The sequence below is a fragment of the Diabrotica virgifera genome, chromosome 7 (genome assembly GCF_917563875.1).
Source record: "Diabrotica virgifera virgifera chromosome 7, PGI_DIABVI_V3a".
Classification (NCBI taxonomy): domain Eukaryota; kingdom Metazoa; phylum Arthropoda; class Insecta; order Coleoptera; family Chrysomelidae; genus Diabrotica; species Diabrotica virgifera.
Window position 1 is genome coordinate 44,398,526 of NC_065449.1, and position 13,248 is coordinate 44,411,773.

A 13,248-nucleotide genomic window follows, 5' to 3' on the forward strand; every position below is an offset into this window, starting at 1 on the left:
GGTCCAAGAAGGGATTTTTTGGAAAACCATACGTTGTAAAATCAATTGAAAAACTAGACCCTATCGTATGGTGGAAAGGTACATGTTTCGGAACAAAATGAACTAAAATAGAAGTTGATATATTAAGCATGCCTTCATCCAGTGCAGCGACTGAAGGAAGTTCTTATGGTTTTTTTTATCCACTCCTCTAAAAGAAACCTGCTTACTGCTAAACTCTGTATGAGTGAGTTGGCGACTCGTGAAAAACAAAATCCCACAACTTCTCATTAGTACATTGAAGTACAGAATGTAGATGACCAGGATGAGCTAATGATGGAAATAGATTCTGAATCTAAGGGCTCATTTCATAATTGTGTATATAATTTCGTGATTTTAATACCCTATTACATCTTCAACAACATCCCTAAGCGCGTCATAGGGTTCATTCTCAGAAAATTCTCCATATCGAGAATATTCTCCGATTTTTCATTCTCGAGAATTTTCCAACACTAGCCTCCATTAAGTTGTCGTTTCATCATTTTCGTGGTCCTCCCACTGATCGTCTTAAGTATGGTCTAAAACTGAACATCAAAAAGACTAAATTCATGATTGTAACAAAGAAGCTATACACCAATGTGAATTTAACCATAAATAATCAGCCAGTTGAAAAAGTCCTACAAATATTTAGGGGTTTGGTTCACTGATACTAATGACCAGACAAGAGAAATCAAGAGGCGAATAGAGATAGCGAGACAATCGTTTGTCAAAATGAAAAAGTTCTTATGCAGCTGGGATATAAATATAAATTTAAGAACGAGAATGTTAATGTGCTATGTTTTCTCCGTTCTGCTGTACGGCATGGCAGCTTGGACACTGAAAAAGATAAACATCATAAACATTGAGGCATTCGAGATGTGGTGCTACAGGAGAATGTGGAAAATACCATGGACAGAAAGAGTAACAAAGCAAGATGTTTTGCTGAAGATGGGGAAGGAATGCGAAGTCATAAAAACTATACAAACGAAAAAACTGGAATATCTAGGCCACATAATGAGAGGAGAAAAGTACTCTCTGCTAAGACTCATAATCCAAGGAAAAATCTCGGGAAAGAGAAATGTGGGACGTAGGAGGATTTCCTGGTTGCGAAATTTAAGGGAGTGGTATGGGTGCAGTTCAATACAGTTGTTCAGAGCTGCAGCCAACAAAGTTAAGATTGCTGTGATGGTAGCCAACCTCCGATAGGAGACGGTACTGCAAGCAGAAGACGGGAAAAATAACACAATAAAAGTAAAAGTAGAAGATGAACTAATTGACCCAATTGAAGCTGGCAATGGGATAAGGCAGGGGGATTCCTCGAGTCCATTATTGCTCAACCTGATTATGGATGAAATAATAAAAAAAGTAAGAAGTAAAAAAGGATACCAAATGGGAGAAAAACAACTTAAAATAATATGCTATGCAATACTAATCTCTCAAAGTGAAGATGATTAACTACGTATGGTGCACCAATTTATAGTCCAGTCGGGTTAGACGAATAACAGGCCTAACCTTGTATTAGGGGCTGCCCCAAATTTTATTTTTCTAATCTTTAGGGGGGGGGTCAATAATAGTGTAAATTTAAAATCTCGACTGAATTGCGCCGTTGCGTTAGCCGCCATCTTGATTTTAAACGAGAACCGTTTTTGCTCAATATCTCCGCTGTTTTCAACTTTTCGACAAAAAGTATAACAACCAAAATTGTTGAAAATGTGATCTTCTATTATTTCTATTGTTACAATTTTTTGTGCCGTCGATATTTTCCGAGTTATGGTGGAAAATAGTGACAGTTAGAGCATAATTATTGAATTATCTCGTTTATTATTAGTTTTACGATAAAAATGTTCTTATACAAAAATTGAGAGAATTAAATTCTACACAATTTTAATCTCTTTCATTTTTTTGCTAAAATTAATATTTAAGGTAGTACGTATGCGGTAATGGCGCGGGCGTAAGACCTGATTTATTTTATAGCAATTGTTTTTGTTCAATATCTATACCATTTTCAACTAAAATTGTTCAAAATATAATTTCCTACAATATCTTTTTAGCAGTTTTTTTCATGCGGTTGATATTTTCCGAGTTACATGGGAAAATAGTAAAAAGTGGCGGGGGGAGCATAATTATTGAATTGAATCTCGTTTCCGAGCTGCCCCAAATTTTATAATTATATCCTTTAGGAGAGATCAATAGTAGTGTAAATTTAAAATCTCGACTGAATTCCGCGGTTGCATTAGCCGCCATATTTATTTTAAATGAGAACTGTTGTTGCTTAATATCTCCACCATTTTCAACTTTTCGTCAAAAATGGTGGGAGAGAAAATTGTTGGAAATGCAATTTTCTACAATTTCTTTTGCACATTTTTTTATGCGATCAATATTCTCCGAGTTAAGGGGAAAATAGTGGAAGCGGAGGGGAAGCATAATTATTGAATTGTCTCATTTATTATTAACTTTACGACATAATTATACATAAACAAAAATAAAGAGAATTATATTTTATACAATTTTGGAAACTTCCAATGAAACATCAATCAAACTAAGTATATAAAAGACATAAATAATAACTTATATGCATTAAATTCACTTAATTTTATTAACTAGCGGGTTTTATTGGTTGAATTTTTCAGTCGATATTTTAAGTTTCATGTTAGCTAATATATTTTAATATTTCAACAATTTTTTTTTAAATATTGGAACCTGTTGGGGAATTTTCCCATCCCCCCCCCCCCCCTTGTAGACCTGTCACTGGTTCTCTCGAAAAATTGTAGTAAATCGTAATTGCAACAATTTCAGTTCTTACACTTTTTGTCGGAAAGTTGAAAATGGCAGAGATATAGAACAAAAACAATTGCTATAAAATCAATCAGGTCTTACGCTCGCACCTTTACCGCAAACGTACTATCTTAAATATTGATTTTATCAAAAAAATGAACATCAAAATTGTACAAAATTTAATTCTCTTCATTTTTGCATAGGTACATATTTGTTGTAAAACAAGATAATAAACGAGATAATTCAATAATTATGCTCCAACTGTCACTATTTTCCCCTCATAACTAGGAAAATATCGACCGCACGAAAAAAATGATAATAAGTGAAATTATAGAAAATCGCATTTTCAACAATTTCAGTTTCTACACTTTTTGTCGAAAAATTGAAAATGGAGGAGATATTAAGCAAAAACGGTTCTCGTTTAAAATCAAGATGACGGCTAACGCAACGGTGGAATTCAGTCGAGATTTTAAATTTATACTAATATTGACCCTCCCTAAAGATTAGAAAAATGAAATTTGGGGCAGCTCGTAATGTAAGGTCAAATGCTATCCCGACTGGGCTATCAATATAACAACCAGAAAATTTTACATGTTAATTTCCCAAAAAAGACAAAATGCTTGGTTATAACAACAAATCCAATAATATGTAAATTGGAGCTGGAGGGTCAGATAATACAACTAGCGATGGAGTTTAACCCTTTCGCGACGGCAATTTTTAAACGTGCAGTGTCCCTAATACGGGGGTTTTTGGGCCTTGCGCTTCCGTTTAACACTTCCGCGCATCTATGCGTGTCTCGACTTTTGTGGTAAACAAGTTCGTTAGTGTAATATTGAATAAACATTCACACAAAATAAATATTTTATTAATTATTTATAAAAATGAATATAACGTTTCTCACTCTGAAGTACATTCTGATGCAAGTGAGTATATGCGTCTACCGTATATGTGGCAAGCAAACTTTTGCGCGTATAAGCGGTTCCCGAGGTTAAAGGGTTAAATATCTAGGCATTACACTATCTAGCTACGGAAAGCTCGAAACGGAAGTGGAAGATTAAGTGAATGGAGCAAACAGAGCCGCAGGTAGCTTGAATAACAATATGGAGAAATAAAAATATCGGGAAAGAAATGAAAGGCAGAATTTACAAACCAGTCATCAGACCAATAATGACATACGCGGCAGAAACACGACCTGACACAGAGAGGACAAAAAGATTGCTCGAAACAGCGGAGATGAAAACCCTTCGAAAAATCGATGGTAAGACACTATATGACAGAGCTAGAAGTACAGATATATGACGGAGATGCAAGGTGGAGATCATTAATAACTGGGTAAGAAACAGAAGAGTAGAATGGAATGACCACATAAGCCGAATGACAACAAATATAATAGTAAGGATAGCCAGAGACGGTTCCCCAATAGGAAGACGATCAGTGGGAGGACCACGAAAATGATGAAACGACAACTTAATGGAGGCTAGTGTTGGAAAATTCTCGAGAATGAAAAATCGGAGAATATTCTCGATATGGAGAATTTTCTGAGAATGAACCCTATGACGCGCTTAGGGATGTTGTTGAAGATGTAATAGGGTATTAAAATCACGAAATTATATACACAATTATGAAATGAGCCCTTAGATTCAGAATCTATTTCCATCATTAGCTCATCCTGGTCATCTACATTCTGCACTTCAATGTACTAATGAGAAGTTGTGGGATTTTGTTTTTCACGAGTCGCCAACTCACTCATACAGAGTTTAGCAGTAAGCAGGGTTCTTTTAGAGGAGTGGATAAAAAAAACCATAAGAACTTCCTTCAGTCGCTGCACTGGATGAAGGCATGCTTAATATATCAACTTCTATTTTAGTTCATTTTGTTCCGAAACATGTACCTTTCCACCATACGATTGGGTCTAGTTTTTCAATTGATTTTACAACGTATGGTTTTCCAAAAAATCCCTTCTTGGACCGATAAAGTGCCAAATCTGCCATTATTTCAGGCGAGTTATCACCATATTTTAAAGTTGCTAAATTATCTATAAACCCAGTTCCCTCAACTTGTCCTTCTTTGCTTAAATGAACACCATTCTAAATATTTGCACGTTAATATAGCACCAAAACAATAAATACTGACACTGCAAACACCCTAGCTAGTGGTTCATGGGATTCCCCAGCCCCGACTACTTCGATTTTGAGGGATTTTTATCTAAAATCGCGTGATTACCTGGCCGGTCAAAGCGAAAAAGCATTTCATGAGCGGAGCGGCAAGTAGGTGTTTGGGCTTCAAGAATAATAATGTTTAAGATGCAAAAAATATATAAGATGAATTGGCAAAAACAATATACATATTTTTTAAATAATAATAATTTGACCCATATCTAGTTTTTGTAAATATAGAAAATTCTCGCCCACTGATCGTCTTCCTATTGGGGAACCGTCTCTGGCTATCCTTACTATTATATTTGTTGTCATTCGGCTTACGTGGTCATTCCATTCTACTCTTCTGTTTCTTACCCAGTTATTAATTATCTCCACCTTGCATCTCCGTCATATATCTGTACTTCTAGCTCTGTCATATAGTGTCTTACCATCGATTTTTCGAAGGGTTTTCATCTCCGCTGTTTCGAGCAATCTTTTTGTCCTCTCTGTGTCAGGTCGTGTTTCTGCCGCGTATGTCATTATTGGTCTGATGACTGGTTTGTAAATTCTGCCTTTCATTTCTTTCCCGATATTTTTATTTCTCCATATTGTTATTCAAGCTACCTGCGGCTCTGTTTGCTCCATTCACTTAATCTTCCACTTCCGTTTCGAGCTTTCCGTAGCTAGATAGTGTAATGCCTAGATATTTAACCCTTTAACCTCGGGAACCGCTTATACGCGCAAAAGTTTGCTTGCCACATATACGGTAGACGCATATACTCACTTGCATCAGAATGTACTTCAGAGTGAGAAACGTTATATTCATTTTTATAAATAATTAATAAAATATTTATTTTGTGTGAATGTTTATTCAATATTACACTAACGAACTTGTTTACCACAAAAGTCGAGACACGCATAGATGCGCGGAAGTGTTAAACGGAAGCGCAAGGCCCAAAAACCCCCGTATTAGGGACACTGCACGTTTAAAAATTGCCGTCGCGAAAGGGTTAAACTCCATCGCTAGTTGTATTATCTGACCCTCCAGCTCCAATTTACATATTATTGGATTTGTTGTTATAACCAAGCATTTTGTCTTTTTTGGGAAATTAACATGTAAAATTTTCTGGTTGTTATATTGATAGCCCAGTCGGGATAGCATTTGACCTTACATTACGAGCTGCCCCAAATTTTATTTTTCTAATCTTTAGGGAGGGTCAATATTAGTATAAATTTAAAATCTCGACTGAATTCCACCGTTGCGTTAGCCGTCATCTTGATTTTAAACGAGAACCGTTTTTGCTTAATATCTCCTCCATTTTCAATTTTTCGACAAAAAGTGTAGAAACTGAAATTGTTGAAAATGCGATTTTCTATAATTTCACTTATTATAATTTTTTTCGTGCGGTCGATATTTTCCTAGTTATGAGGGGAAAATAGTGACAGTTGGAGCATAATTATTGAATTATCTCGTTTATTATCTTGTTTTACAACAAATATAATATTCACTATGCAAAAATGAAGAGAATTAAATTTTGTACAATTTTGATGTTCATTTTTTTGATAAAATCTATATTTAAGATAGTACGTTTGCGGTAAAGGTGCGAGCGTAAGACCTGATTGATTTTATAGCAATTGTTTTTGTTCAATATCTCTGCCATTTTCAACTTTCCGACAAAAAGTGTAAGAACTGAAATTGTTGCAATTACGATTTACTACAATTTTTCGAGAGAACCAGTGACAGGTCTACAAGGGGGGGGGGGATGGGAAAATTCCCCAACAGGTTCCAATATTTAAAAAAAAATTGTTGAAATATTAAAATATATTAGCTAACATGAAACTTAAAATATCGACTGAAAAATTCAACCAATAAAACCCGCTAGTTAATAAAATTAAGTGAATTTAATGCATATAAGTTATTATTTATGTCTTTTATATACTTAGTTTGATTGATGTTTCATTGGAAGTTTCCAAAATTGTATAAAATATAATTCTCTTTATTTTTGATTATGTATAATTATGTCGTAAAGTTAATAATAAATGAGACAATTCAATAATTATGCTTCCCCTCCGCTTCCACTATTTTCCCCTTAACTCGGAGAATATTGATCGCATAAAAAAATGTGCAAAAAAAATTGTAGAAAATTGCATTTCCAACAATTTTCTCTCCCACCATTTTTGTCGAAAAGTTGAAAATGGTGGAGAACAACAGTTCTCATTTAAAATAAATATGGCGGCTAATGCAACCGCGGAATTCAGTCGAGATTTTAAATTTACACTACTATTGATCTCTCCTAAAGGATATAATTATAAAATTTGGGGCAGCTCGGAAACGAGATTCAATTCAATAATTATGCTCCCCCCGCCACTTTTTACTATTTTCCCATGTAACTAGGAAAATATCAACCGCATGAAAAAAATTGCTAAAAAGATATTGTAGGAAATTATATTTTGAACAATTTTAGTTGGAAATGGTATAGATATTGAACAAAAACAATTGCTATAAAATAAATCAGGTCTTCATACGTACTACCTTAAATATTAATTTTAGCAAAAAAATGAAAGAGATTAAAATTGTGTAGAATTTAATTCTCTCAATTTTTGTATAAGAACATTTTTATCGTAAAACTAATAATAAACGAGATAATTCAATAATTATGCTCTAACTGTCACTATTTTCCACCATAACTCGGAAAATATCGACGGCACAAAAAATTGTAACAATAGAAATAATAGAAGATCACATTTTCAACAATTTTGGTTGTTATACTTTTTGTCGAAAAGTTGAAAACAGCGGAGATATTGAGCAAAAACGGTTCTCGTTTAAAATCAAGATGGCGGCTAACGCAACGGCGCAATTCAGTCGAGATTTTAAATTTACACTATTATTGACCCCCCCCCTAAAGATTAGAAAAATAAAATTTGGGGCAGCCCCTAATACAAGGTTAGGCCTGTTATTCGTCTAACCCGACTGGACTATAAATTGGTGCACCATACGTAGTTAATCATCTTCACTTTGAGAGATTAGTATTGCATAGCATATTATTTTAAGTTGTTTTTCTCCCATTTGGTATCCTTTTTTACTTCTTACTTTTTTTATTATTTCATCCATAATCAGGTTGAGCAATAATGGACTCGAGGAATCCCCCTGCCTTATCCCATTGCCAGCTTCAATTGGGTCAATTAGTTCATCTTCTACTTTTACTTTTATTGTGTTATTTTTCCCGTCTTCTGCTTGCAGTACCGTCTCCTATCGGAGGTTGGCTACCATCACAGCAATCTTAACTTTGTTGGCTGCAGCTCTGAACAACTGTATTGAACTGCACCCATACCACTCCCTTAAATTTCGCAACCAGGAAATCCTCCTACGTCCCACATTTCTCTTTCCCGAGATTTTTCCTTGGATTATGAGTCTTAGCAGAGAGTACTTTTCTCCTCTCATTATGTGGCCTAGATATTCCAGTTTTTTCGTTTGTATAGTTTTTATGACTTCGCATTCCTTCCCCATCTTCAGCAAAACATCTTGCTTTGTTACTCTTTCTGTCCATGGTATTTTCCACATTCTCCTGTAGCACCACATCTCGAATGCCTCAATGTTTATCTTTTTCAGTGTCCAAGCTGCCATGCCGTACAGCAGAACGGAGAAAACATAGCACATTAACATTCTCGTTCTTAAATTTATATTTATATCCCAGCTGCATAAGAACTTTTTCATTTTGACAAACGATTGTCTCGCTATCTCTATTCGCCTCTTGATTTCTCTTGTCTGGTCATTAGTATCAGTGAACCAAACCCCTAAATATTTGTAGGACGTAACTCTTTCAACTGGCTGATTATTTATGGTTAAATTCACATTGGTGTATAGCTTCTTTGTTACAATCATGAATTTAGTCTTTTTGATGTTCAGTTTTAGACCATACTTATTGGTATGAGTGTTTATGTTTTCCATCAAATAATTTTTCCTGTATTTACATTATAATTTCCGTAATTCTCTTAGGAAAAAATTAATGTCGTTCTCTTCTAAGTTATTATTGAACTTATAGATGTCGCGCATAAGTACAAGCTGCCCAAATACGTAGGGCGACGTTGTTTTCTCTCAGCGGTGAGACAAGTTTTTCTGTCTTTGCCATGCTCCCTCTTCTTGATTTGCGCATATTACGGCTAAGTGAAATGGGGTCGTCTCTTTGTCATCAGAGTTATAAATAGTTGTTTATCAATAAAAATGAGCAGTTACTGTTCCATATATTCAGTATTTCTAAAAATAACAAAAAATATCAGGCTTAATAGGTAAATAATTATTATCGTGTTTAATAAAAAAATAAAAGTATGTATATATAGCATTGTACCGATTTAAATATTTTTAAACTAAGTATGAACAACAATACATATATATGATAAATAATATAAGTAATAGTATTTTTAAATAACAAACATTTATAACTTAAAATTATAAAACAAAACAAATTGGAAATTTTATAACTTTGGATCGCGTCATCTAGAGACATGCCTGGAGCTTTTCAATCCATTCTTGTGCGGATGTAGCATCTGTAGCACAAAAATTGTACGTTCGGCGACTAGTACGTAACTGAAACCAAAATAACATTCATTAATTATACATAATAAAATAAACAGAATCGTCATTACATGTCAAGGTATGTGTCAAATGAATGAAGAAGTATGAAACCCTTTGACGAGAAAAAAACAGAACGTTTAAAAGGAAAAAGAAGTAGCGATACGAAAACGACCTAAACGATATTGTTAACCACCATAACATGATTCTTTACCAACAGATAAACAGCTGTAGAAAAGAAATAAAGCCCAGAATAGTAGCCTGTAAAAATACGAAAAGCCTACAAGGAACATATACTAAACAGATGGCCTAATCATTTTGAAGAACTTCTTAACGGCAATCATGAAGATGAGAATGAGGCTTCCTCGATTCAAATGAATGAAAATATGGCAACCACTCTCTACCGAAGAAGAAATTGGAGAAGCTTAAAATTAAAACAACAAAACCCCCTATTCGGATTTTGCCGAACTTTTTAAAAACGGGACGGCACCCTTTTGAAACATGCGTAAATTAATAATTGAAATCTGGTAACAAAAAGAAATCCCGCATACTGGAAATTGGGTATACCGTCTCCATTTCACCAAAAAAAGGATGACATGATGGTGTGTGTTAACTAAATGAGACATCATTTTACGCAATATACCATGTAAAGTACTGTCCAACGTATTGTACAAAAGAATGTTCCCTACTCTGAACGATTAGTGGAAGGATATGGAATGGAAATATATCTACCAAAAAGCAATGGCTAGCGCAAGACTATCTGAACAACAAACAAATAAATTCTATATACAGCGAGGAGTACGGCAAGGAGACACCATTTCACCAAAATCATTCACAACCCTTTTAGAACACACTTTTAAGAAGGCAGATCTGAACGAATATGGTATCAATATAAATGGATAGAAGCTCAGTCATTTGAGATTCGCAGATAACATCGTCCTTATAGCCGATCGTATGGATGATGCAATAATAATGTTGAACAAATTATATCACGCTTTTTTAAAGGCTGGACTAAAGAATAACATTAACAAGACGCAAATAATGACTAATCTAGTCCTAAATCGTAATATTTTTGTTAATGGAATGGATATTGAACAGACTGCACCTTATACGTACTTGGGACATGAAATTCGGTTGGGAAGAGAAAAACCAGACGTGCGAGCTCCCACGTCGCAGCATAGGATTAGCCTGGGCAGCGTTTGGTAAACTGAACTATGTATTTAAATCGGACTCACCCATATGCCAGAAAAGGAAAATCTTTGACCAGTGTGTGTTGCCTGTACTCACTTATGGATCGGAAACATGAACACTCACAAAAAAGGTAGTGAACAAGATTCGCGTAACTCAGAGGGCTATGGAGCGCCAGATGTTGGGCGTCTCCCCTGAGAGACCGAATTCCAAACGAAGAAATACGTCATAGAACAAAAACAACAGACGCTGTCGAAGAAATCGTGCTGCTAAAGTGGAATTGAGCAAAACACGTCGCCAGTTTTTAGACAACCGATGGACAAAACGTATTGTCGAGTGGAGGCCACTAGAAGAAACACTACGGAGCAGAGGACGCCCACCAACCAGATGGACCGACGATCTGAAGCATGCTATCGGTAACTAGATGCAAGCCACACTAAACAGAGACAGATGGAAAGAGCTGAGGAGATCTATGTCCAGCAGTGGACGCGTACGGGTTGATGATGATGATGGAATGGAGATATCAGTGCAAAACTAATACCTATACACATCAAGCTTTGTAGACAACTAAGTAATGATTGCACACGATCCACAAGATCTGAGTTATCTGATCATGAAGCTGGAAAAACAATATACTCAAACAGACGTCTAAATTAATTTCGCAAAAACAGAATATCTAAAGACGGATCCACATCAATAAAAATTTGTGTGTGTTTGTTGTATTTTAAAATTCAGAAAAAATATTTGCGGCCTGGTCAAGTATTTTTACGACGTAAATATTTATTTTGTGTGTTGTACCGCCGGATCCACTAAGCGACGGATAGCGTGCGTTGTTCGTCACGAAAATATTTTTGCACAAATCCTTGCGGCGCACAGTTCACATCAACAAAAATTTCAACGCACACGAGCAAATTTGTTTCAAATACAACTTACAACATAAATTTTTATTGATGTGGATCCGGCTTTACAATACAATATTTACGTCCCCTGTTCGCGCATGGAAGCGAAATATGAACGTTAACAAAAAGAGAAGTAAATAAATTGCTAGTGTGGGAACGTAAAATCCTTCGAATGATATTTGGCCTTTGCAGAGACAGCGTGACAAACGAATGGAGGCGCTGATACAACAACTAGTTAGATTCTCTCTTCGGAAAGGAAAATCTATTCAGATATATAAAGCCAATAGACTCAGATGGGTAGCATGTGATACGCAGTAACGACAATCGCCTTATAAGCAATGTGTTTTGGGAAAGGCCAGATGGGAGAAGGTCTGTAGTCTGTAGTACGGCCTAGAAAAAGGTGGAAAAATGCAGTCAGGGAAGATCTGAAAAAAAATGGGAGTGAGACAATGGGCAATAGTGGCACAGGACCGACAAACATGGAAGGCAATAGTAAACGCGGCAAATACTCACGAAGAGTTATAACGCCATTGATGATGATGATGACATTTAATATTCGCTGTACTTAAACTGCCGTCAAACGGTCTTGCACTATAATGCCGTTAACAGCTATGACGTTATTCGTATGATGCGTTTGACGGCATTTTCTTCGGCTGCCGTTGTGCCTTTCGCTTTCACTTGCAGTTCAGCATATAGGTATACACGTGGTGAGTTAATGCACGAGTTGACGATTTTTTAAATAACACAAATAACCGCCTGGAATCTATTAACGCTAAATTGAAATCAGTTATAACCAAAAATAGTCCTTTGGAACAGTTTATAAACAGCTTGTTTACAATTATTTCAAGTTTAGAGACAGAGAGGGATCATAAGGCAGTTTATGATATTTTAAAGAAGCCCGTCGATATGTTTCTGGAAGATACTGATGAAAAAAAAATATTTTATATTGCTCACACGTGAAGCCTCGAAGCATGTTTTAAGAGAAATTCGTAATTCTAAACAAATCAGAGATATTACAATTTTTGCAGACGGTGATTACATCATTACCGATAGTCAGGGTTCCACAAATACTTCTGTTTCTTCGTGCAACTGTATAATCTATGATTCAATGATTTTACCTTGCAAGCATATTTTTACATTGAGACGACATTTGCAATTAGAGCTTTTTGATAAAATAATCGTAAATCATAGATGGACACTGGACTTTTATAAAAATAACCAACGAACATTAACGTCTTTGATTGAAGAAAACGAATCGACAGAATATGAATTACCAAGTAGATCTAATGATAATATGTCTATATCATTGACCACACAAGGGTATCGACAACCAAGTTCCTATGCACAAAGAAGAAAAAAATGTATTTTGTTATACAATGAAATAGCAGATTTAGCTGCACAACGTACGGGCATGTTATTTGAGCAAAGGTTTAATCTATTAAAAAATCTCAAAACACTGTGGGCCAATGATACTGCTGTTCTACTTACACCTATAGATGTTACGGACGAAAATGACACGCAAGTTATTATTGACAGTAATGATGAAGTTGTATTTAAAAATGACACGCAAGTTATTATTGAAAGTAATGATGAAGTTGTATTTGAAAATGACACGCAAGTTATTATTGAAAGTAATGATGAAGTTGTATTTGAAAGTGAAAAT

At 35.3% G+C, this 13,248-nt stretch overlaps 2 protein-coding genes across 3 annotated transcripts in view; one reads left to right on the top strand and one right to left on the bottom strand.

Annotated features, from left to right (window-relative positions):
- LOC114335210 (conserved oligomeric Golgi complex subunit 3) overlaps positions 1-13,248 on the top strand; it is a 34,460-nt gene that overhangs the window by 17,684 nt on the left and 3,528 nt on the right. The window lies entirely within an intron of this gene.
- The window catches only part of LOC114335209 (myotubularin-related protein 13), an 89,449-nt gene continuing 85,352 nt past the window's right edge, over positions 9,152-13,248 (bottom strand). For both annotated transcript variants that reach the window (XM_028285406.2, XM_028285405.2), the window contains exon 24: positions 9,152-9,513. In XM_028285406.2, coding sequence (XP_028141207.2) covers positions 9,424-9,513 — 90 coding nt within the window. In that variant the 3' untranslated portion in view covers positions 9,152-9,423. The remainder of the gene's footprint in view (positions 9,514-13,248) is intronic.